Here is a 22390-nt window from a genome sequence, read left to right on the forward strand (position 1 = left end):
TTTTATAAAAAAAAATTTACATGAAGTGGTATGAAATACTTTCCAGTAGTCTAATGGATTAGCATTATCTGACTTACCGAGTCCTGTGGTCAAAGTTCTGGCTGTGGTCCGAACGAGCCGTGTAGCTCCAGTAACAACATTTTCTTTAAGCTACACCGCAACATGCAACGTTCTAACCATCCACAACAGAATGCAACAGGCCTCATGTATTTCGGATGCGTGATTCTTCTTTCAGACATCTCGCGAGATATTGTCTCGAAGAATAAAGCATGGGAAATTCAAAAGGACTGTGTATTCTGTTGTGGATGGTTACAACTTATGTTTGGATGTTGTGGTGGGGCTTAAAACCCTTTTGTTAACAGACCCCGTGTGCTGCTGCCGGTCTCTTCTCGGGACATAGCCAGAACTGTGACAGAACTGTGAGCTGACAAAATGTAACATCGGAAATGATCGGTATCTGTTTAAAAAAATATATATATATTATTTGTATTTTTTTTAAACATTTATTTAACCTTTATTTACCCATGCAGGCAAGTAAGAACAAATTCTTATTTTATTTATTGTCAAAAGTATGCATAATGTTGTGTTAATTCCACGACAAGAGATGTGTAATGTTAATTACCTGAAATTATTCAGTTTTTTGGGGGGGGGGGGGAACCCTGCATACATCGGTATCTGAAATTAAGAGATGGACTATATCGGTAAAAAAGCCAATATCGAGCGTCCCTAGTTCTTTCACTTTTGTGCTTATTATTATTGTCTCACAACACTGGCTCAGTGACGACCTCAGTCAGTCAGTACCTGTAGACCTAGTATGAGGAAAAGTATATACGTAATAAATAGTATATGTAAAATACAATTCAACGCGTTTGTATCTTCATTTTCCTCACGGTGGCTTTCTCTTTTGTGTCGTCGTGTCCAGGTTCAGATCCTGGGCCTGGAGGAGCTGGAGGTGTTTGTTCCCTGTGGCCTGAAGGACCAGCGGCCCCTCATCCTACAGCTGCTGAACGCCGCCTCCGGGAAGGACTGCTCCAAGGAGCCCGACGAGATGTCCGAGGACGAGCCCTACCTGCTCATGAGCAAGCACGGCCTCCCCGGGGACTCGCCCGCCGCCACCGACTGGGCCCAGTGGGACGGGCAGCTGCTCAAACTGGTTCCCCAGATGGAGACCGTGGACACTCTCAGGGCCATGAAGGTGCGTGGGGATTTGTTAGTTGATCATTTGAAATGATGATTGATGTTGGGTAATGCTGCCCTCATTTGATATCCGACCGATATCGGACGAGAGCGGTATCGGTCGCCGCCCGGAATACATAGAATCAAACACCACATCAAGGATGAATAAATACTATAACGAGGTGTTCTGATTTGTTCAGTAGAAGTTAAGGATTGGATACTGTAGGTACTACCGGTATTTGAATTGGCCAATACTTAAAAATAATTTAATTCGTTTAGTACTCGGAATCTGTATGGGCAGTTGAAGACATGATATTTGGTGCATGCTTGATCCATTGTTGAGTGTTCTGAAGCCTCTACCTGCCCCCCCCCCCACTTCCCGTCTTCAGGTGGAGAACATGCTGCTGATTGTGATGCAGTCAGCTCACCTGGTATCCCAGCGCAAGGCCTTCCAGCAGTCCATGGAGGACGTGCTCACCCTCAGCCGAGAGCAGACCTCCAGTCAGCCTCTCATCGCCAGTGCTCTGGAGCAGCTCAAGGTGCACGCACGCACGCACGCACACACACGCACACACACGCACACACACACACACACGCACACACAGGTTATTATCTTAAGCTCACTAACCTTCAATTACCTCAAGCCATATAATTTCTGTTTGCATCATACTACGTATGGGCATATTGGTTATATTTCATAGCTGCTATATCCCTGTAAACGCTATTAAGTTTCCTTGACTTTCAACCCACACTATCACTGATGGTCAGACTTGAAAAGGAAAGCTACTATCAGGCCATCTTTCAAAATGTATTACTCAAAAAGGTAATGAGCGCAACAACTTTCATCTTCGCGATGACCACATTTAATTTCCGTCGCAGTCCCCTGATGTCGTTAGGTTGGAGGGTGTTGGTTTCAATGCTGATGCTTCCCTTCTCGCACAGTCTGGAGGCTCAGTCGTGGTTGAATCTCGACAAAGGATTCTTTTTATATATATTCTTTTTATTTTAGAAGAAAATAAATACTCGCTCGTTTGCTCTTTTCTATCTTTGCTCAAAGTTTATTTTGGGATTTTTTTATTTGATTTGTGATTTATCGGTAACGGTTCATGCTGATAATTCCAAATGTTTATAATTGTAAAAGTGGTTTAAAGACTCTCCTAACATCTTATGCTCCTTTCCTTCCTTCCTCTCTTGCCTTCTAACCAACAGAACGAGGCACTGCAGCTGTGCATCAAGATCAACACGGCCATCGACCGGGTGGAGTACATGTTCACAGCGGAGTACGAGGCGGAGGTGGAGGAGGCGGAGGCGGCCACGCTGCAGCAGTACTACCGCGAGGCCATGATCCAGGGCTACAACTTTGCCTTCGAGGTCAGAAGAAACTGGGGCTTGGAGCCATTTGATGAACATTACAGTTTGATTACTAATTCATGTGAACATAGACTAGTTATCCACACATTATGGCCTTGCTAGCATCCGGCAAATGGTCTGTGACATTCCTAGAAGAAGGGACATTCGGGCAAGGCAACAGGAAGGAAGGTTACTTTCCAAGAGCCCCTCAATCACTTAATCATCAATTAACTAGGAAATGCTAGGATGAAATGATCAATTGATGATCTTCTTGAACGTTTGAAAAGCCTTGGAATTTCATCTTGCAATTGATGCCTAGCTTTTTACTCTAAAAGTATAATTGTTTTGACGTTTTATGAGAGTAATGGGGATTAAAATGACTTACAAAATGTTTACAAACCTTATGTAAATACGTATGTCCAGCTGTCTCTTTCAATTCCGTCGTTGTATCAAAGACACTGAAATGAAATCTTATCTTAAATCCTATAAATCACTAATGTAAACAAAACTAGTCATGGCCCACACTGCAGTTGTGGATTGGGCCTGTGAGGTATTGCCAATAGTATCCAGCTGCAGGCCGCGCAGTGGGGGCTGCGCTGTGAGGGACGCTCAGCAGCGCCACCCAATGGCTGTATTGGAATATTGCAGCTTGGTCTCTGTGCATGAGACTGTGAGGGACGCGCTGTGAGGAGTCGAGCCAGCGGAAACAATCGAGAACAGTTTAGATAAGAAACATGTAGTAGGAGTATTTATAGACCTCAAAAAAGCATTCGATACCATTAATCATGACATATTACTGAAACAAATGGAAAGGTATTAGGGGTGGGGGAAAAAATCGATACGTAGTAGTATCGCGATACTTTGCGTGGCGATACTGTATCGATACAGGGACGCCAAGTATCGATATTTAATTATTCATAAAAAAAGATTTTTTTAATTTGATTTATTTTACAAGTTGTATTGTTCATTTCAATACCTGTAATAGTACAGTAGTCCACACACACACACATGTGCATTCAGTTAAGTTGGAATATGACTAATACAAACAGTTCAGTTTGTCAGGTACATGCAACACCGATTACAGTGTTTACATCTGTCTGCTTGAGAAAAGACCATGTTCTGCAATAAAAATTATTGAAGTGAGATGAACAGACCGAACTTTATTTTATTAGATAAAACATGTTGACAGTTTTACTTTGCAGTTAAAAAAATTATTAAAAAATTAGATAAAAAAAAAGATATATAGTATCGCGATACTATCGTATCGCGGCTCAAGTATCGCGATAGTATCGTATCACGAGATCTCTGGCGATTCCCACCCCTAAAAGGTATGGTATAAGGGGGGTGGCGTTAAACTGGTTGAATAGTTATACGGAATAGGCAACAGTTTGTGCAGAGGGTGACCATAAATCACATGCCAATAAAGTCTGGGTCAGTGTCATCCGAGTACAACTGTCGGTGGACATTTATTGTTTATTTTATACATCAATGACATATGCAGTGTATCAAATATTTAGACATTTGTTTTATTTGCAGATGATACCAAACAATGTGTTTTTTGTTCTGGGGAAAATTTGCAACAGCTTCTGGAGGTCACCACCACAGAAATGAGTACCGTACATTAAAATTATGGTTTGATTTAAATAAATTGACATTAAATTTGAGTAAAACCAAACTTATGTTATTTGGATGGAAATCGTAAAATAGACACGCAAGTACAAATGACTATCGATGATGTTAACATTGAAAGAGTGTATAAAATTCATTTCTAGGTCTGATACTGAACCACAAACCTGCTGGAAACCCCACATAAACCACATAAAAACTAAAATCGCAAGGAGCACTGCAGTACTAGGGAAAACCAAACACATCTTGGATCATAAATCACTGTACAGTACATTCTATATTGCTCACTAGTACTATCTGAACTACTGTGTGGAGATTTGGGGTAACACTTGTAAAAGTTACTTAAAACCATTATGCACACTACAAAAAAGAGCAATTAGGATTATCAATAAAGTAGGATATCTGGAAGACTGGAACACACAAACACACTGTTTTTTAAGCACAAAGTTCAGTTTGTGGAGTGTATCTGTGGAATGGTTTGAGTGTGGAATTAAAACAAAGCACAAATATAAATTACTTAAAAAAACACAAAGGATTATATCTTAAAGGTACGGTATATGGATGAGGAGGCGTTGGGTTGACCACTTGAGCCCTGGCGTCCCTGTCCAGCGGCTAGTGCTCGGTGTGAATAGTGTGAAGGGGGTAGGAATACATACGTTCACACTTCATCCTACTCCTTTTCGAACATTACTGTTTTGCTTGTTTGTTTTTTAATCTGTTTATTATTATTATTATTATTATTATTATTTATTTTATTTATTTAATTTGTTTTTAATTCATGTTCGAAATAAATAAACTCATTCATTCAAGATATTGTGTGAGCAAGGGCGGCTAGGTGGCGCAGTGGGCAAGGCGCTCTCCACCAACGCAGGATATGCTGGGTTCGAGCCCAGCTCTCGGCGTTGCTACCAGCTTGGCTGGTCGTTCATACTAATACAATTGGCAGTATTAGGGGGTGGGAAGCTGGTGGGTGGGGATCGGACGTTGTGGACAGCGACTCCTACACGTCGGTTGGTGCGCCTGCGCAGTAGAATCAGGAAGCGACGGGGGCAGCGCGAGCCTCCCACGCAGACTCTCGCCGCTGAGAGATCGCGCTGTACAGGTGAAAAGATGCGACGGCTGCCTCCTCGAGTACCGGAGGGGACACGTGATGCAAGGCGTCGTCCACATTGCAGCCGGCTTGTGGGAGGCATGGCCTAACAACGTTCGAGACAGGGGAGGGTAGAATTGGACAATGCGAAATTGGGGACGGGAGAAAAATAGAAAAATGGGCAGAAAAGGTAGATTAAAAAATATATATATATTGTGTGAGCAGAAAATAAAAAGAAATGTTATGAAGTATAGTTAATTTACTCATACATCCTCTGGCCTGTTTGTAGAACTTCCCTGTGTTGTTGACAAAGCTAAACCATATTGATGTGAAGTCTAATGGGAACATGAGAGGATGCCGTCAGTATTGCACTATACAGAGTTATTTGCTGCTATGTTCATCGCAGTCCAGTCGCAATACTCCAATTCAGCCATTGGGTGGGTGGCGCTGCTGAGCGGCCCTCACAGCGCGGCCCTGAGAGCGTTGCTCTGCAGCTGGACCCTACTCGGTATTGCAGGCGATTAAGGCATTATCGTATCATGGTATTGTTGCTATAATAGTGGAGCTCCTTGGTGACCCCCCCCTACCCCCCCCCCCCCCCCCCCCGCCTTCCTGACTCCAACTTTGTGCTCCTATTAAATCTCCCAGTACCACAAGGAGGTGGTGCGCCTGATGTCGGGGGAGTTCCGGCAGAGGATCGGGGAGCGCTACATCGCCTTCGCCCGCAAGTGGATGAACTACGTCCTGACCAAGTGCGAAAGCGGCAGGGGCACCCGGCCCAGGTAAGACTGAATACATGCCAGTGAGACAGGGGCATCCTGCCCAGGTAAGACTGAATGCCTGCCAGTGAGACAGGGGCATCCTGCCCAGGTAAGACTGCATATATGCCAGTGAGACAGGGGCATCCTGCCCAGGTAAGACTGAATGCCTGCCAGTGAGACAGGGGCATCCTGCCCAGGTAAGACTGAATACATGCCAGTGAGACAGGGGCATCCTGCTCAGTTAAGACTGAATGCCTGCCAGTGAGACAGGGGCATCCTGCTCAGTTAAGACTGAATACATGCCAGTGAGACAGGGGCATCCTGCCCAGTTAAGACTAAATGCCTGCCAGACAGACAGGGGCACCCTGCCCAGTTAAGACTAAATGCCTGCCAGACAGACAGGGGCACCCTGCCCAGTTAAGACTGAATGCCTGGGGAGCTCCAGTAGCTCACCACGTACCGCGAGTGCTATTTCAGCGCCGTGGACAACCGTGCTCGCGCGGATCTGGGGCTGAGCGCGTTCGAATCCCGGACGGCAGCCGTGCCTTTCCCAGAGTGTCTTTCCCCCCCATCTGAACCCTTTCAGCCTGCTTCTGTCGGTCGAACTTGACCAAGTATGAATCCGAAGAAAAAGCGATAAACGCTAAAAAGAACCAGGTGACTGGTCAAAGTTTAAAAAAAAAAAGACTGAATGCCTGCCAGCCAGCCAGACATGGGAGACACTATGTGAATTGTGCAAGCAGTGTCTGTCTCTGGGAATGTCATAACCATGCTGCTATGATATCTAGCTATGCTGTTCTGTATCTCGCAAGTCACATTGTTTGTGTGTGTGTGCAGTGAAATCACCCCTATAAAGTTATGGTGTGTGTGGTGGTTTGTTTGTCACTTACCTGAAGCTTTAGTTGAAACTGACATACCAGCATTATAGCCACCAAAAAAGCACAAAAAGATAAAAACGAAACCCCAAACAGTTTTTTAAACTCCCAAGTTTACAGCGAGCAGAGAAGTTTGAGCGTGTTTACTTTCATTCTCAAACCCGCTACAGCCTGAGGACTGGAATGGGAGGGACACTCTCGCTCTCTCTCTCTCTCGCTCTCGCTCTCTCTCTCTCTCGCTCTCTCTCCTTTCTATATTCCTATTAACCATTATGAATTATTCTTAACCCATTTAGACTTAAAACGCCTGCTAAGAATGCATTATAAGATAAGATAAGAGATAAGATAAGATATTCCTTTATTGATCCCCTTGGGGAAATTCAGGCATCATAGCAGCATGGGGGGGAGGGGGGGAGGGGTACAGGTAGTAAAACAACACAGTATACAGATAGTAAAAGACAACACAGGCAGTGTAAACAATTTGATCAATATGGTCAATATAATTTACTATCTGACTAGCTGAGGAATATTCACATTATTCACAGTGTCACATGAGGTGCAGTATGCAGGAGGTAGTGTTATAATAATTTACTATCTACTGAGTATACATTAATCAAAGTACCAGGGTAGTCTACTTTGTCCCCCTTGGGTTCCTATTATATAGCCTGCATTAGGGCTGTCCCTGACTAAGGATTTGGATGGTCGACTAGGATTGGCCAAAATTTGCCGTTAGTCGACTATTGTTTTTTTTTTTTTTTTTTTAATATATTTTATTTTAAATTGTAATTTTTTTGGGCTGTGGGGGGTGCTTAATGTCTGAAGGAGTCGACTGAAGGCTTCTTGTCCTCTGCAAAAGCATGCAATTGGTCCACTGATGGATACATCTTGATATTTGTCTAGTCTAGTGTGTTCATTAGATGGGTGAAATCCTCTTTCAGTGCCTCTGTGCCTGTTTTCGTAGGCAGTTAGCCTCTGGTATGCGTGCCATTAGCGTTAGCCACGCTTCTAGGCCTCTTTTCTTTTGGAAAGAATGATTAAAAAAAAAGATATATATATATAATATATTCGACTCAGAGGTTGGCCAGTCGACTACGGCTCCTTTCGACCGATTAGTCGACTAATCGATTAATAGGGGTCAGCCCTAGCCTGCATATACACACAAATGTGTTTCAATGGGTTAAGCCCTAGCCATATTGAGATATAATTATGAAAATAACAATAATAGTTGTTGCATAGAATATTTTCAGCAGCTTTGACAGCGGCTGGTGTGAGCTGGGTAGTGTAGTTTTATGAAATTTCGACGTCCATTGAAAGCCCTGGGTTTCTTAGGACTACAACGATTTCATGACGGCGTCATTTCCTCGCATCTAAATCATCCCGTTTCCGATGCAATGCGCAGAGATATTTATAAACTCATATTTTGCTAATAACACTTAAAATCATTGGTAAATAAACGTAATGCTGAAAATATACACTTTGACTGCTGTTTTATATAGGGTTAGGGTCTTTACTCTTGGCTACATTTAGAAAAGAAATGCAACATTAATTAATACAGACTGTATTGATCTATTTATGATGTGAAATAAATCTCGGGCTTAACACATTGACTGCCAGCCATTGTACCCATCAAAGTACCCAGTCTGCCACCGTTGAAAGCCTATGGAGATGTTTACCTTCTTTGCAGGGCTATAACTTTTTAAATTGTATTGCTATATTGACATTACTATGGCCCATTCAACATTGATTATCTATCGTTCCGGATGTGGGAACGTTATATTTTTTCATTCATACATTGTTGTGTTAATACCGTCTTGAATATAAGTGTTCATAAGCTTTTCTGCTGTAATTCCAAAAACGCTAGTTATAGGCCCAAACGCATATGATAGATTATCGATTGCCGTTTCTTTCCTATACACGCTATATAAAAAATTCAAATGTATATGATCGGTATATACATTATAGGGGGGGGCGGGGTCCTCTATAATTCCTTTATCGTCAGTAACGGCTTTATGTAGTATGGGTTGATATATTGATCAGGCTGTTTGCAAACAAAGAAACGCACAATCGGGCTGAAAATAACGTTACTGTCCTCTTACCGTTCGCCGATGAGACTGGAAGAAAAATATCCCAATTATTTGACGCCGATCGCCTAGATCCATTTCCGGTTTGTATGGCGCAATAAACGCCGAAATCATATTGATTATTGCGTTATGGAAGCGATCCAAATGCACGCCAGTGTTTGTCTGTAGTCCCGTAACGAGATGTGACTGCCGGAGGGATTTCCTCGACGCACCGATCACAACTTCCGGTTTTGGCGAGAGTAACTCGCCTGACCATCCACCAGGCGGCGGTATTGAGGCGTTGCAATCTCATTCAGGGTCCCGCTGCAGTCCCGGAGGTTGGCTGGATGAATTATGAATGCCATGGCAAAAAAATGAAATATTGATTCGTTCAACGCATGGCGGGCAAACGTCGTAAGCCGTTTTTGGCAACCAATGTGTTAAGTAGCCACACGTTATATTAGTTATTAATATAAAATCATCAAGTATGATTTTAGCGACTCTATAGGTGTGTGTAGGGCTGACCTTCGAATTCTTTTTTGGAATTCGAAGCTTCGGGGCCGAGATTAGATTTTAATTTGAAGCTTTGAGATAAAAAAAATAAATAAAAAATTATTATTTCTTTAAAAAAAAAAATGTTGTGGGACTTGTACAGCACTGTGTATCGATAGTCAGAGTAGCGTGATGAAATGATGACATAGTGATATTGCACACAATTCTGTCATCTAAATGGCAAACATATTTACAATTTTTTTTTCTTCTCAAAATGAGATCTTCATTTTGGTTTGATATCACACCTTTACATTATCGTGCAATTCAATTTGATGAACAGCAACTGGATGTTGTGATTTTGCTGGTCACATATCGTGATTATTATGGTGACATGAATGTCTTTCACCCAGCCCTACTTGACGTTTCCTCTCCAGGTGGGCAACTCAGGGTTTTGACTTCCTTCAAGCCATCGAACCTTCCTTCATATCAGCATTACCGGAGGATGACTTCTTGGTAAACTAGCCTTTTAGTGTTTTTTTTCTTCATCAAACTTACACCAAAGCTATGCCAGGAATCACATGGATGTACTCTGTATCTGTTGAATGTGGCAGTTATTGTGGATTTTCCTTTTCTTTCTGCAGAATTTCCAGGCTCTAATGAATGAGTGCATTGGACATGTGATTGGAAAGCCTCATAGCCCAGTAACTGGCCTATACATTGGTAAGACCCTCTTTTATGATAAGAGCTATTGTTTAACTTCTGTCGAGTCGGGGGTTTAGTTCAGTGTTTCCCGTAGATTATTTGTGCTAGTGTTGGCAGCAGGTAAGTGACGTGGAGCCCAGTCGCAGAAAGAAGTGTGTGCGCGTGCAATGCAATAGGTATTTCTATTTTGTTATTGTACTGGTTTGGGTAAAATCCTATTTGATTTGGACCTGTTTTGATAGCGATTTGGGAACAAAACAAGAAAGGTTAGCTGTTAGAGGTTAGATAAAGGTTATCATCATCCGCATGCTATGGGATATGTGATGTACTTGTGGATGGCAAGTTCAGTCCCTGAGGTTTCAGAGAAAATGCAATATGATCGTAGTAATGAAAGATTCCCACGTCACTCTACGATTTTGATATAATTGGTATTTGATATATACCGGTATATATAAATGTTTTTTGTATTAAATTCTCTGTGGAGATGGATAAAAGCCTGTTGAGTAACCTGGTCTGCTCTCTCAGCCCCCAGGAATAGTCCTCGACCAGTCAAGGTCCCTCGTTGCCATAGCGACCCTCCGAACCCTAACCTGTTCATCCCGAATGCAGAGGGCTTCAGGTAAGTGGCTACAGTGACTAGCTAGAGCCTAATCTTTCCATGGTGTGCATATTACTTCCTGCATGGCCTCATATCCTGCCTTTTAATCAATTGACTGATTCTGAACTTGGAGAGGCAGCTGTGGTTGTTGGGCTTGTGTGTTGATGTGAGTCGACACTGACCGTGGGTGTACCACTCGCTCTCATGTGCACGTCTGTCTGTGTGTGTGTGTGTGTGTGTGTTTGATTGTCCATGAGGCTAAATTATTGGTGTAATTGACCTATCTCAAACCCTCGTTGTCTTGATCCTCCAATGACGGTTTCTCGGTTTCTCGAGGAAAGCAACAGTTTTGATTGGAGGATCAAGAAAAAAGGATCACGTGAGTTCCACTGAACTGTTGTTCTGTTTAAAGTGGACATTTTCCTACCAACTTCCCCGAGATTGTTTTTTCTCTCTATTTTAACAAGAGTTTAACAGGAATAATAGGCCTGAAATGCGAATTCTGTGGAATATCCCAGTCTTCAATGTATGAGAGACATGTGAGAGCTTGTGTGTGTGAACGTGTCGCTCAACCACCCAGCCACTCACGTCACCACATCCCCACACAAGCCACGCCCCCAGCCCCCCCCCCCCCCCCCCCATGCCAGAGCTCCTCAGTGTATTTCTCCACCGCAGCTCTCGGAGTCTCCCCTGTGATCTCCGGACCCAGCTCTTCCCCAACGGCCCCCGTCCCATCCCCCCGGGCCCCGGGGAGCACAGCCACGTCAAAGTGCCAGGCAGCGTCCCCAATGACGTCAGGTAGCCCCAAAAAATATCAATAAAAACGCCACCCTAATCCCCTGTCACCCTCAAGTCGACCTACTTGTCGGCACCGAGAGCCTCGTTTACAAAAATGAACGGGAAAAAAAACAACCCTGTTGTACCCCCACCCTCTCAGAGAGAGAGAGGAATACCACTGGATTTAAACTTTGAAAATATATTATTCCTATAGAGCCCAGATGTGCCCCCTTCTCATTCAAAAAAGTTGTTCCCCCCACTAGCCCATAGCCTTATCAGCCACAATGATTTTACTGTGCAACAATAGAAACCTAATGATTCTCACTGAGGGATCATAAAGAAGTTGTATAGACTTGTTTGTGCTTGTTGAAACCAGGAAACTTTAAACAAGGTTGAGACCCTGTATAACCAACAGTCACTAGTACATTAATAATAGTAACTCTTTTACAATCTCTGAGAATCATGGACATAGTTACATAGCAAAGTTGTATCAATTTATTTATTTATTTTCCTAAAAGAAAAGTTACGGCCATAGAGAAATTACTTAAAATAAGCAGAGGGAGCTCTAAGATATTCCTTTATTGATCCCCATGGGGAAATTCAGGCATCATACCAGCATGGGGCAGGCAATACAATAATACAGGCAATACAATTATAGTACAGTAGAAAAGTAAAAGATGCCCCTAAGATAGTTTGCATTAATGAACATCTCCCTCTCCCAGAGGCAGGAATAGATTTGCCCTGCCTCCTAATCTGTTATGTCACAACTCCATACATGATGAATTGGAAAGCGATGGAAAAGGTCACTGCGACAGATGGGATGTTTGCCTGGGGATACAGATACCTTTTCTGTTTTTAAACTGATACCACTACTTGGGGCTGGGCAATATATTGATATTTATAGATTATCGTCCATTTGTGACATTGTGTCGTCTGTTTTTGTCTATTGTGAATCGTGATACAAAATGTATTAAATGAAAGGTAGAAAAGCAAATACTGAGTTTCAGTTCCAGACAGTTTAAATGCGATGGCATGAAGCTCATTTGGATGTTCAGGCAAAAAAAATTCAGTCACACCTCAAGTCTCCCAGCCAATGTCAATGGAGCTCTGTATGTTAGGATGACATCACAGGTTAGAATCCAGGTTCTCTTGTTTCTCCTTTTTGGGAGGCACTAGTTTGATGTTAACAAATACCGGTTGGACTGTCCTAGGCCACAAGCAAAGCAGACTAATGAAATTGAGTAATAATTCATCCCTCTTACTTAGCCAATGTTGTGATTTTGCATGGTAGTATAACGGGCACTTTTGGAAGCTCAGAGAAGAAGCATTGGCTGTAATTCCAACCAACTGTACCGCATATCATTGATTTGCTTAAAATACATTAGTGGCCAGATATGGAGCACACGTGTAGCCCTGGAATCCTGCCAGAACCTTCTCTCCGGTGTCTCCCTACTCTGTCTCCCTCTCAGCCTTCTTACTGTCTCAACCTAGAACCTTCTCTCCTGTATCTCCCCTACTCTGTCTCCCTCTCAGCCTTTTTACTGTCTCAATAAAGAGCCTTCTCTCCTGTGTCTCCCTACTCTGTCTCCCTCTCAGCCTGCTTACTGTCTCAATAAAGAACCTTATCTCCTGTGTCTCCCCTACTGTCTCCCTCTCAGCCTTCCTACTGTCTCAACATAGAACCTTCTCTCCTGTGTCTCCCCTACTCTGTCTCCCTCTCAGCCTTCTTACTGTCTCAATAAAGAACCTTCTCTCCTGTGTCTCCCCTACTCTGTCTCCCTCTCAGCCTTCTTACTGTCTCAATAAAGAACCTTCTCTCCTGTGTCTCCCCTACTCTGTCTCCCTCTCAGCCTTCTTACTGTCTCAATAAAGAACCTTCTCTCCCGTGTCTCCCCTACTCTGTCTCCCTCTCAGCCTTCTTACTGTCTCAACAAAGAACCTTCTCTCCTGTGTCTCCCATACTCTGTCTCCCTCTCAGCCTTCTTACTGTCTCAACAAAGAACCTTCTCTCCTGTGTCTCCCATACTTGTTTTCCCTCTCAGCCTTCTTACTGTCTCAATAAAGAACCTTCTCTCCTGTGTCTCCCATACTCTGTCTCCCTCTAAGCCTTCTTACTGTCTCAACAAAGAACCTTCTCTCCTGTGTCTCCCCTACTCTCTCCCTCTCAGCCTTCTTACTGTCTCAACAAAGAACCTTCTCTCCTGTGTCTCCTCTACTCTGTCTCCCTCTCAGCCTGCTTACTGTCTCAACAAAGAACCTTCTCTCCTGTGTCTCCCCTACTCTGTCTCCCTCTCAGCCTTCTTACTGTCTCAACAAATAACCTTCTCTCCTGTGTCTCCCCTACTCTCTCCCTCTCAGCCTTCTTACTGTCTCAACAAAGAACCTTCTCTCCTGTGTCTCCCCTACTCTGTCTCCCTCTCAGCCTGCTTACTGTCTCAACAAAGAACCTTCTCTCCTGTGTCTCCCCTACTCTGTCTCCCTCTCAGCCTGCTTACTGTCTCAACAAAGAACCTTCTCTCCTGTGTCTCCCCTACTCTGTCTCCCTCTCAGCCTTCTTACTGTCTCAACAAAGAACCTTCTCTCCTGTGTCTCCCCTACTCTGTCTCCATCTCAGCCTTTTTACTGTCTCAACAAAGAACCTTCTCTCCTACTCTGTCTCCCTCTCAGCCTTCCTATTGCCCACTCTCCTTTCCAAAAGAGAAATACATAAATACAAATTATGTAGCTTACATTTCATTAAACATTGAGCTAATATGAACTCCCACAGAAATACATCAGTAATGCAGAAAGATAAGCAAGTAGGCCTAATACCAGAGCTGAGACTGAGACTTGTGCACGGTGTGAGAGACGTGAACACATGCTACCTTATGGAGAGAGCGAGCTGTCATATCCTGACTAGTGCTATTAACAAATTACTCTTGCATTTGTGCTCCTCTGCTCTCTGCTGCTAGTACTTTGGGCTTGTTCTGTCTGTGCTTTTGGAACTGTGAGCTTGCACTCTTGAAGAGCTAACCTCTTGGATGTGTTTATGAGCTGTATGATGACTGTTGTTCTCAATGCATGGTTCTCAATGTGTAGAGAGAGTAAAGTAGCCTTACAATTTAGATGACAAATGGTGTGGTTACTTAAAAGTGTACAATGTTTTTGAGGTTTGTTAGTTGTTGTTATTTTTTGAGTTTATACATATGGAATAATTTTTTTTGTATTATCACAAGCCAGTAGTACAGCAGTATTTTACACCAAAGGTGGCGCGGCTATATCCTGATTTCAGATGGGTGGCCTTTAAACCTGCACTATGGAACTTTTTCATGAACGTTTTGCTTCTATAGCGAGCTAACTCATGGAGAAGAACCAAGTTTGGGTGCGCAAGAGAAAAATGGCAGTGCATGAAACACAGTGAAATCGGTGAGATAAGAAATAGCGGCTCTTCTGCTCGGGTACGACTAAAAGGCGACCGTCTCGTTCCTGGAGCACAACGTGTTATCCAAAGTTATTCTGCTCCAAGAAATGTCTTTTTCGTCAGCATTCTTTCCTATCCACCGTGTTTAAACGAGGTGGAATTACCTCTCATGGCTACATTGTGCCATTTTTACACAGTGCAGCTTTAATAATTACATGGCGCATACATAGTGGAGCTTTAGTTGGAGTACCGACATTATGTTAAAGGGGAACTATCTTATAAATGGCCTTTTTGAGTGTTTAGCATTGTTTCCTAGCTATGTGAACTTATATTAATATGATCTATGTCTCAAAATTCTCATATTGGCGCATTCTTCCAATTCTCCTCTCACAATATTCACCCTCACTGAACTGAGTCATCTGAAAATGTGCGCGATTTGTGATGTCAGAGAGACTCCGCTGCATGATGATGTTCAGGCGAACCAGAACCATTACCACCGTGGTTGGAGCCCAGGCTCAAAACGGCTTAAGATCTTGAGGTAGAAAAATGCTGTTTTTGAGGACTTGATTAGAAATACAAAACAATGAATAAAAAAAATATATATATTACAGAGGTGTTCCATAGACTCACAGGAATTGTGTAAAAGTGCCCAAATAGTGAAAGAAATAGTAAAATAGTTCCCCTTTAATATTTCTTTTTTTACATTTGATATTTTTATTCATTTTTTTAGACATTACAGTAGACAATACGAACGTGACATACATACACTTATCGACAAAACAAACAAAAGACAGAAAAAATAAAAAACCAGTACAGCACCAAACAATATGTAGAAAGAAATGTATATATATAATAATAATAATATATATAATATATAATAATAATATATATAATATGTAATAATAATATATATATATTATTATTATTATATATAACAATAATAATAATAATTAAATAAAAAATTAATAACATTTTCTTTTGTTTTTTTTTGTTTTTTTAGACATTACAGTAGACAATAGGAACGACATTATGTTAATTCTGACTCCGTCTCCCTCACAGAGGGTCAAGTTTCCATGAGAACGACCGCCTGTCGTCGGTAGCAGCGGAGCTGCAGTTCAAGTCTCTGAGCCGCCACTCCAGCCCCACGGAGGACCGAGAAGGTGGGTGGACTCGCTACATCTCCATCCGTGCACTACTAGCTACAGCTGCCTTGTGTAAACTCACAACTCATCTCGTTACTAGGTTACATGTTTTTGTTGTTGTCGATGTGTTTTTCTCCTATCGATTACAGCGGTTGTAATTTTGTTCAAAGGCAGTTTCAAAACGGGTTTGAAGTGTTTCAGCCATGTCAATTTAAGGGGAAATTAACAAAAAATCTTAGAGTCTTGAGTCTTTAAACAGAAGTCATTGTTGGTGATATATTTTTGTTAACTTGGGATGTGTATTAAGCAACACACTTCCAGTGAAAATGTCGCGTAAATCTCTTGCCAATTTTACAATAGTTTAACTGTCTGTACAATACAATCAACTCAAGAGCTGATACAGCTTTTCTGATGTCATATTAGTGCATCCATGCTTCTTATTTACTCTATACACAGTATAACTACAGTATCTCATGATACACTGGTCTACAGACTACTGCACATCACTTCCCTTCACAGACACCACCTATTCCATGCCACAGTGCTAAAACCGATGTACATGGCACTAAATATATATATATACACTCTACTGTCGGTTGTGTTTTAGGCTATCCCTTTGTAATGTATATATATGTGAGGTCCTGTGAGTTGTTTTTATGTCTCTGGACTATTATCATCAAGAGAAATGACTGCATATTTATCTAGTGCGGCACGGTGGTGTAGTGGTCAAACACTATCGCCTCACAGCAAGAAGGTCCAGGGTTCGATTCCCGCTTGGGGACCAGGTTTCCATGATGCCAGTTACCCAGGTGGGGTATCTCCCAGGCCTTTCTGTGTGGAGTTTGCATGTTCTCCCCGTGCTCGCAAGGGTTTCCCCCCCGATAAGATAAACCCAATGGAAAAACATGCACAACAACAAGATCGCTAACGCTGTGGCGTCCTTGACGAAGACGGACAGGAGCACTTGGATTGGTCCCCTGGCGCGGCTCACGTTGACGCCTGTCTGCTCCCGGCTGCCCTTGGGGGGAAGGATGATGGGATGGGTTAATCGCAGAGACGAATCGCATGCATGCATCGCATGTGTGCCAATTGATGACCTCTCCTCTCCTCTCTGAATGTGTTTCTGATTGACAATGCTTTGTGTTTCTCTCTCTCTCTCTCTCTCTCTCTCTCTCTCTCTCTCTCTCTCTCTCTCTCTCTCCAGAGCCGTCCTATCCTAAAGGAGACCCCAGCAGCACCGCCCGCAGGAGCTGGGAGCTGCGGACCTTCATCACTCAGTCCAAGGGTGAGAAGAACAGACCATCTCATCATCATCTCTCATTACCTTAACACTCGAGGATGCCAGGGCAGTCCACAGGAAATTAACAGCATGTATATAACTCTGTTTAAATAAAAAGCTGTGATGTTCCTTCTTCCCTTTTCCTAAATGTCTTATTCATGTTTTCACAAAGTAAGAAAGTTGTAAGTTGTCTGCATAGATAGATACGCAATGCCAAGAGTGCCGAGGCTTCCAAGAGCGCAGAGTTCACCCGCTAAGGACACGACTCTCGTCTATCTATGCGACTGTTGAGCAAATTAATGGTCCTTTTATTTCTCTCTATAACACCTTGCACTGCCTCCCTTTCTTTGAAGTGTTAAAACAAAAAAACGTATTGGTGTACTTTCTATTCATTTATTTTGAAGGTTCTGTAGAATAGATAACATTTTTATGTAGTGTAATCTATTTCTTGTGTATTTTTATTATTTTATTTCTCCCCAAAAAAGATTATTGATTTATAAATGTATCATAATATATATCATTGTTTACATGTAGCGTAGAATGTATCCCCTCCCCTACTTCCCATTTCCCCACATGGAATGCACCCGATTGAATAAATTACATGCTGGTGCTCTAGTGGGACATCTAGTGGCGGAATGTTATCTATACCACCTTTTCATATTCATTGTTACAGATAGCAGTTGTTATTGTTGTGTACATTCAGGTGATGTAGGACTAGGGATGGGTACCGTTCACATTTGAACCGATACGGTACCGGTACCTGTGAATCGATACCGGTACCCAACGGTACCTTTTTTCGGTACTTTAGTCTCTAAAAATGTAATATACCTACCTCAGTTGTGAAAAGAAATATCCAAACTTCAAATAACTACACTTTCGACTGTTTTCGGCTTGCCATTGCCCCGACTGCTTTGTTGTTGAATCAAGTCAAATCCTAGGTATGTGTATATTGTGCGTGTGAACGTTGACGTGAAAAGAAAAAAGGTTTATAAAAAAAATAATAATAATAATAAAAGTGTTAAAAAAATAAATAAAATTGTATCACGTGAATCGATACTCGGTAGTACCGACGTGTTTCGGTAAGTACCTTTAAAAGTACCGAATTCTGTACCCATCCCTATGTAGGACATCCTCACTCTGAGCTATCTCAGTAGAAGAACAGGACGAAGCTCTCGTTTGGTTGTTGGTTTTCATTTTAGGTCCCCTGTATATTTCCACTGCCATTTCACCTCCTAGGGAATGTAAACGTGGAGGCGATGGATGCCATTTTCATCCAAGTCTGTCCCTCCTCTCTCACCTCAGACACGGCGGCGCGCCAGAACCCCATGGAGGCGGTGCGCCGCTCCATCCGCGGCTTTGAGGAGAAGCGCTACGCCGTCATGAAGCAGCGGAACATCATCGGCCAGGTGTGCCACACGCCCAAGTCCTACGACAACGTCATGCACGTGGGCCTCCGCAAGGTCACCTTCAAGTGGCAGAGGGGCAACAAGATCGGTAAAGTCACGTTGTGCACCGCTGGGGCTTGGAAGTGGGGCTTTTAGGAGGCGTTTCTGATCATTAATGGGCATTAGAAATCAAAGAGCCAATCCCTTACATTAATGAGAATTGGGACGTTCCATTTTGCGTACAATTAGCAGAGATGGAACACAATATATTCCATTTATATTATATCTGTGAAAGAATGAATAAATATATATATATATATATATATATATATATATATATATATATATTATTTGTGAAATGCCCCACAAGATTGAATTATCAGTATATATACAGTATGTGTGTATGTATATATATATATATATATATATATATATATATATATATACACACTGATTACAGATAATTCAATTTTATGGGACATTTCACAGGATTTTTACCTCAGAGCCCCTTGTTCTTCTACTTTTATTCACAAGCTAATACATGTTTCTATCTATACTATATATAGTGTACTAGTCATATAGTTAATCATTCAGGCTATTACATGTTTCTATCTATATTATACATGGTGTACTAGTTATTTAGTTAATAATCCAGGCTATTACATGTTTCTATATATATTATATATAGTTAATAACTCATGATGTTTTATCTGTAAACAGGCGAGGGACAGTATGGGAAAGTCTACACCTGCATCAACGTCGACTCTGGAGAACTGATGGCCATGAAGGAGGTACATGTCTTAGCAATAGCAGCATTCAACATCATTTATTTGATCTAGCCTTATTCAGCCAACGTTGGTCACACTGAGTTATATCTATATTTCCAACAGTCCACTACCTTTTAACAATTACACATTACCTCCTCGTGTCTTTGTTTTCCAAACAGATACGATTCCAGCCCAACGACCATAAAACCATCAAAGAGACCGCAGACGAGCTGAAGATCTTTGAAGGAATTAAACATCCGAATCTGGTCCGTTATTTTGGCGTTGAGCTCCACCGGGTAAGAGAGGTGTACTGTAGGTTTACAACATGGATCATTGCTCAATGCCAGATACTTGTGTGACCTCAATCATGGCACTGTGTGTTTTGGATTATTGAGAAGGATTTCATCCCAAAATGCTTCATAGTGGACTTGTTCCTATTGGTGCATAGTAGTGGACATTGACAATGCCTGTAAAGACAAGTGGCAGCAACCATTATGTCTATGCAAGTCCAAGTGATGCGCTCTCTCAAATCTCCCAGTTTTGCAATTACAGGGCTTAGGATAACTTGGACATTCCATTTTGTGTTTTACTTGAAAACAGTCCGTGGTTAAGACTTGGTTCAGTTATTTACGGTAATAAACGGATCTCATGTTTGAACCGTATTGGTGGCCTTACTCCATCCTCATCCCGTTCACAGGAGGAGATGTACATCTTCATGGAGTACTGTGACGAGGGCACTCTGGAGGAGGTGTCCAGACTGGGGCTACAGGAGCACGTCATCAGACTGTACAGCAAACAGATCACCACAGCCATCAACGTCCTCCACGAACACGGCATCGTCCACCGCGACATCAAGGGTCAGTGCCTTCCTCACCACCTTTATAGGCCTCATAGGACTCTCTCCTCCTTCACTACCTTTATAGGCCTCATAGGACACTCTCTCCTCCTCACCACCTTTATAGGCCTCATAGGACACTCTCCTCACTCACCACCTTTATAGGCCTCATAGGACACTCTCCTCACTCACCACCTTTATAGGCCTCATAGGACACTCTCCTCCTCACCACCTTTATAGGCCTCATAGGACACTCTCTCCTCACTCACCACCTTTATAGGCCTCATAGGACACTCTCCTCACTCACCACCTTTATAGGCCTCGTAGGACACTCTCCTCACTCACCACCTTTATAGGCCTCATAGGACACTCTCCTCACTCACCACCTTTATAGGCCTCGTAGGACACTCTCCTCACTCACCACCTTTATAGGCCTCATAGGACACTCTCCTCACTCACCACCTTTATAGGCCTCATAGGACACTCTCCTCACTCACCACCTTTATAGGCCTCGTAGGACACTCTCCTCACTCACCACCTTTATTCATAAGCATTCCATTGTCATTATTAGACATTCAAAATGATATTAGCAATAGCAAGATGATATTGTGTCCATGCTGCATTATGCAGTTTGCTTGGTATGGATAGTGCTGAGTTTTGACTGTATGTGCTGCACAGTTTTGACTGTATGTGCTGAACAGTTTTGACTGTATGTGCTGAACAGTTGAGTGTGATGCACAGCAAGAATCCATGACCGCTCCCTGTCGCTGACTCTGATCTATATTCTTAACAGGAGCAAACACCTTTCTGACGTCATCGGGTCTGATAAAGCTTGGTGATTTTGGCTGCTCAGTGAAGCTGAAGAACAACGCCCAGACGATGCCTGGAGAAGTCAACAGCACCCTGGGAACTGCAGGTAGGACGACAGGCCAGTCTGGTCTTCATGCCGCCACCAGGGGTCACTGTGTATTGAGGCAGTGCACTTGATGATACATTTAGCTGACGATGTACTTGTCCCTACCCTGTACTACCATGTTGTACCCTCTAGTACCATGTAGTGCAGTGTAATATCCTGTACTACCATGTAGTAGCCTGTAAAACTATATGCTTTATTGTAGTCTTTATTCATTTGGTCTTGACACTTTTTGACATGTTCAGAGTGGCTGGAGCTGCACAAACTCGCGACAACAGCATATTTTGTATAATGGGGAACTACATGAACAAAGTGCCAACAGGCACAATAAAGCAAGATGTATGTCACATTAACTTATCACAGCAGTGTTTCTGAATCACTGTATCCCTTTTTTCCCAATCAGCATATATGGCACCTGAGGTCATCACGAGAGCAAAGGGCGAAGGTCACGGACGGGCAGCGGACATCTGGAGTCTGGGCTGCGTCCTCATTGAGATGGTGACGGGGAAGGTGAGGACATTCATTCACACAATAGAACAGGGGTTCTGAAACTTTTTTTATACCACGACCCCATTTTATTTAGGATTTTTTTTTTGGCGACCCCACACTTAATCTATCGTGTAATTTCAACGTGGAAATAAGGAAATCTAAATAAAAGCACACGTTGTTGAACTTGATCGTTTATTACAGAACTATGTTTTTTTTTGATCCACTTTTTCTCCCATTTTTCTATATTTTCTCCCATCCCAATTTCGTATCATCCAATTCAACCCTCCCCTGTCACGAACGCTGTTTCTTGCCTCCCACAAGCCGGCTGCAATGTGGACTAAGTCATACATAGCACAAGTCCCCTCCGGTACTTGAGGTAACAGCAGTCGCATCTTTTCACCTGCGCAGCTCGATCTCTCAGTGTCGAGGAGTAACGCGTGGGAGGCTCACGCTGCCCCAGACACTTCCTGATTCTACTGCGGAGGCGCACCAACCGACTTGTAGGAGTCGCTTGTTCACAACGCCCGATCCCCACCCATCAGTTTCCCTCCCCGTAATACGGCCAATGTGTATTACTGCGGACGACCAGCTAAACTGAAAACAATGTGGAGAGCTGGATTCGAACACGCGAATCCTAGCGTCTCCACACTGGTGGCGAGTGCCTTGCCCACTA

The 22390-nt window shown here is 42.8% G+C and overlaps 1 protein-coding gene across 4 annotated transcripts in view; it reads left to right on the top strand.

Moving 5' to 3' along the window:
- Positions 1-22390, top strand: part of map3k4 (mitogen-activated protein kinase kinase kinase 4) — an 83353-nt gene that overhangs the window by 51038 nt on the left and 9925 nt on the right. For 3 of the 4 annotated variants that reach the window (XM_084321675.1, XM_084321678.1, XM_084321676.1), the window contains exons 11-26: positions 923-1195; positions 1566-1715; positions 2386-2547; positions 5891-6024; positions 9865-9943; positions 10072-10150; positions 10658-10751; positions 11406-11528; positions 15967-16067; positions 17254-17334; positions 18631-18822; positions 19434-19504; positions 19660-19776; positions 20178-20337; positions 21109-21231; positions 21632-21738. In XM_084321675.1, the coding sequence (XP_084177801.1) occupies positions 923-1195; positions 1566-1715; positions 2386-2547; positions 5891-6024; positions 9865-9943; positions 10072-10150; positions 10658-10751; positions 11406-11528; positions 15967-16067; positions 17254-17334; positions 18631-18822; positions 19434-19504; positions 19660-19776; positions 20178-20337; positions 21109-21231; positions 21632-21738 (2046 nt within the window). The remainder of the gene's footprint in view (positions 1-922; positions 1196-1565; positions 1716-2385; positions 2548-5890; positions 6025-9864; positions 9944-10071; positions 10151-10657; positions 10752-11405; positions 11529-15966; positions 16068-17253; positions 17335-18630; positions 18823-19433; positions 19505-19659; positions 19777-20177; positions 20338-21108; positions 21232-21631; positions 21739-22390) is intronic. The other variant, XM_084321677.1, reaches the window with a different exon arrangement.

Source organism: Notolepis coatsorum (genome assembly GCF_963971535.1).
Source record: "Notolepis coatsorum genome assembly, chromosome: 9".
NCBI lineage: Eukaryota > Metazoa > Chordata > Actinopteri > Aulopiformes > Paralepididae > Notolepis > Notolepis coatsorum.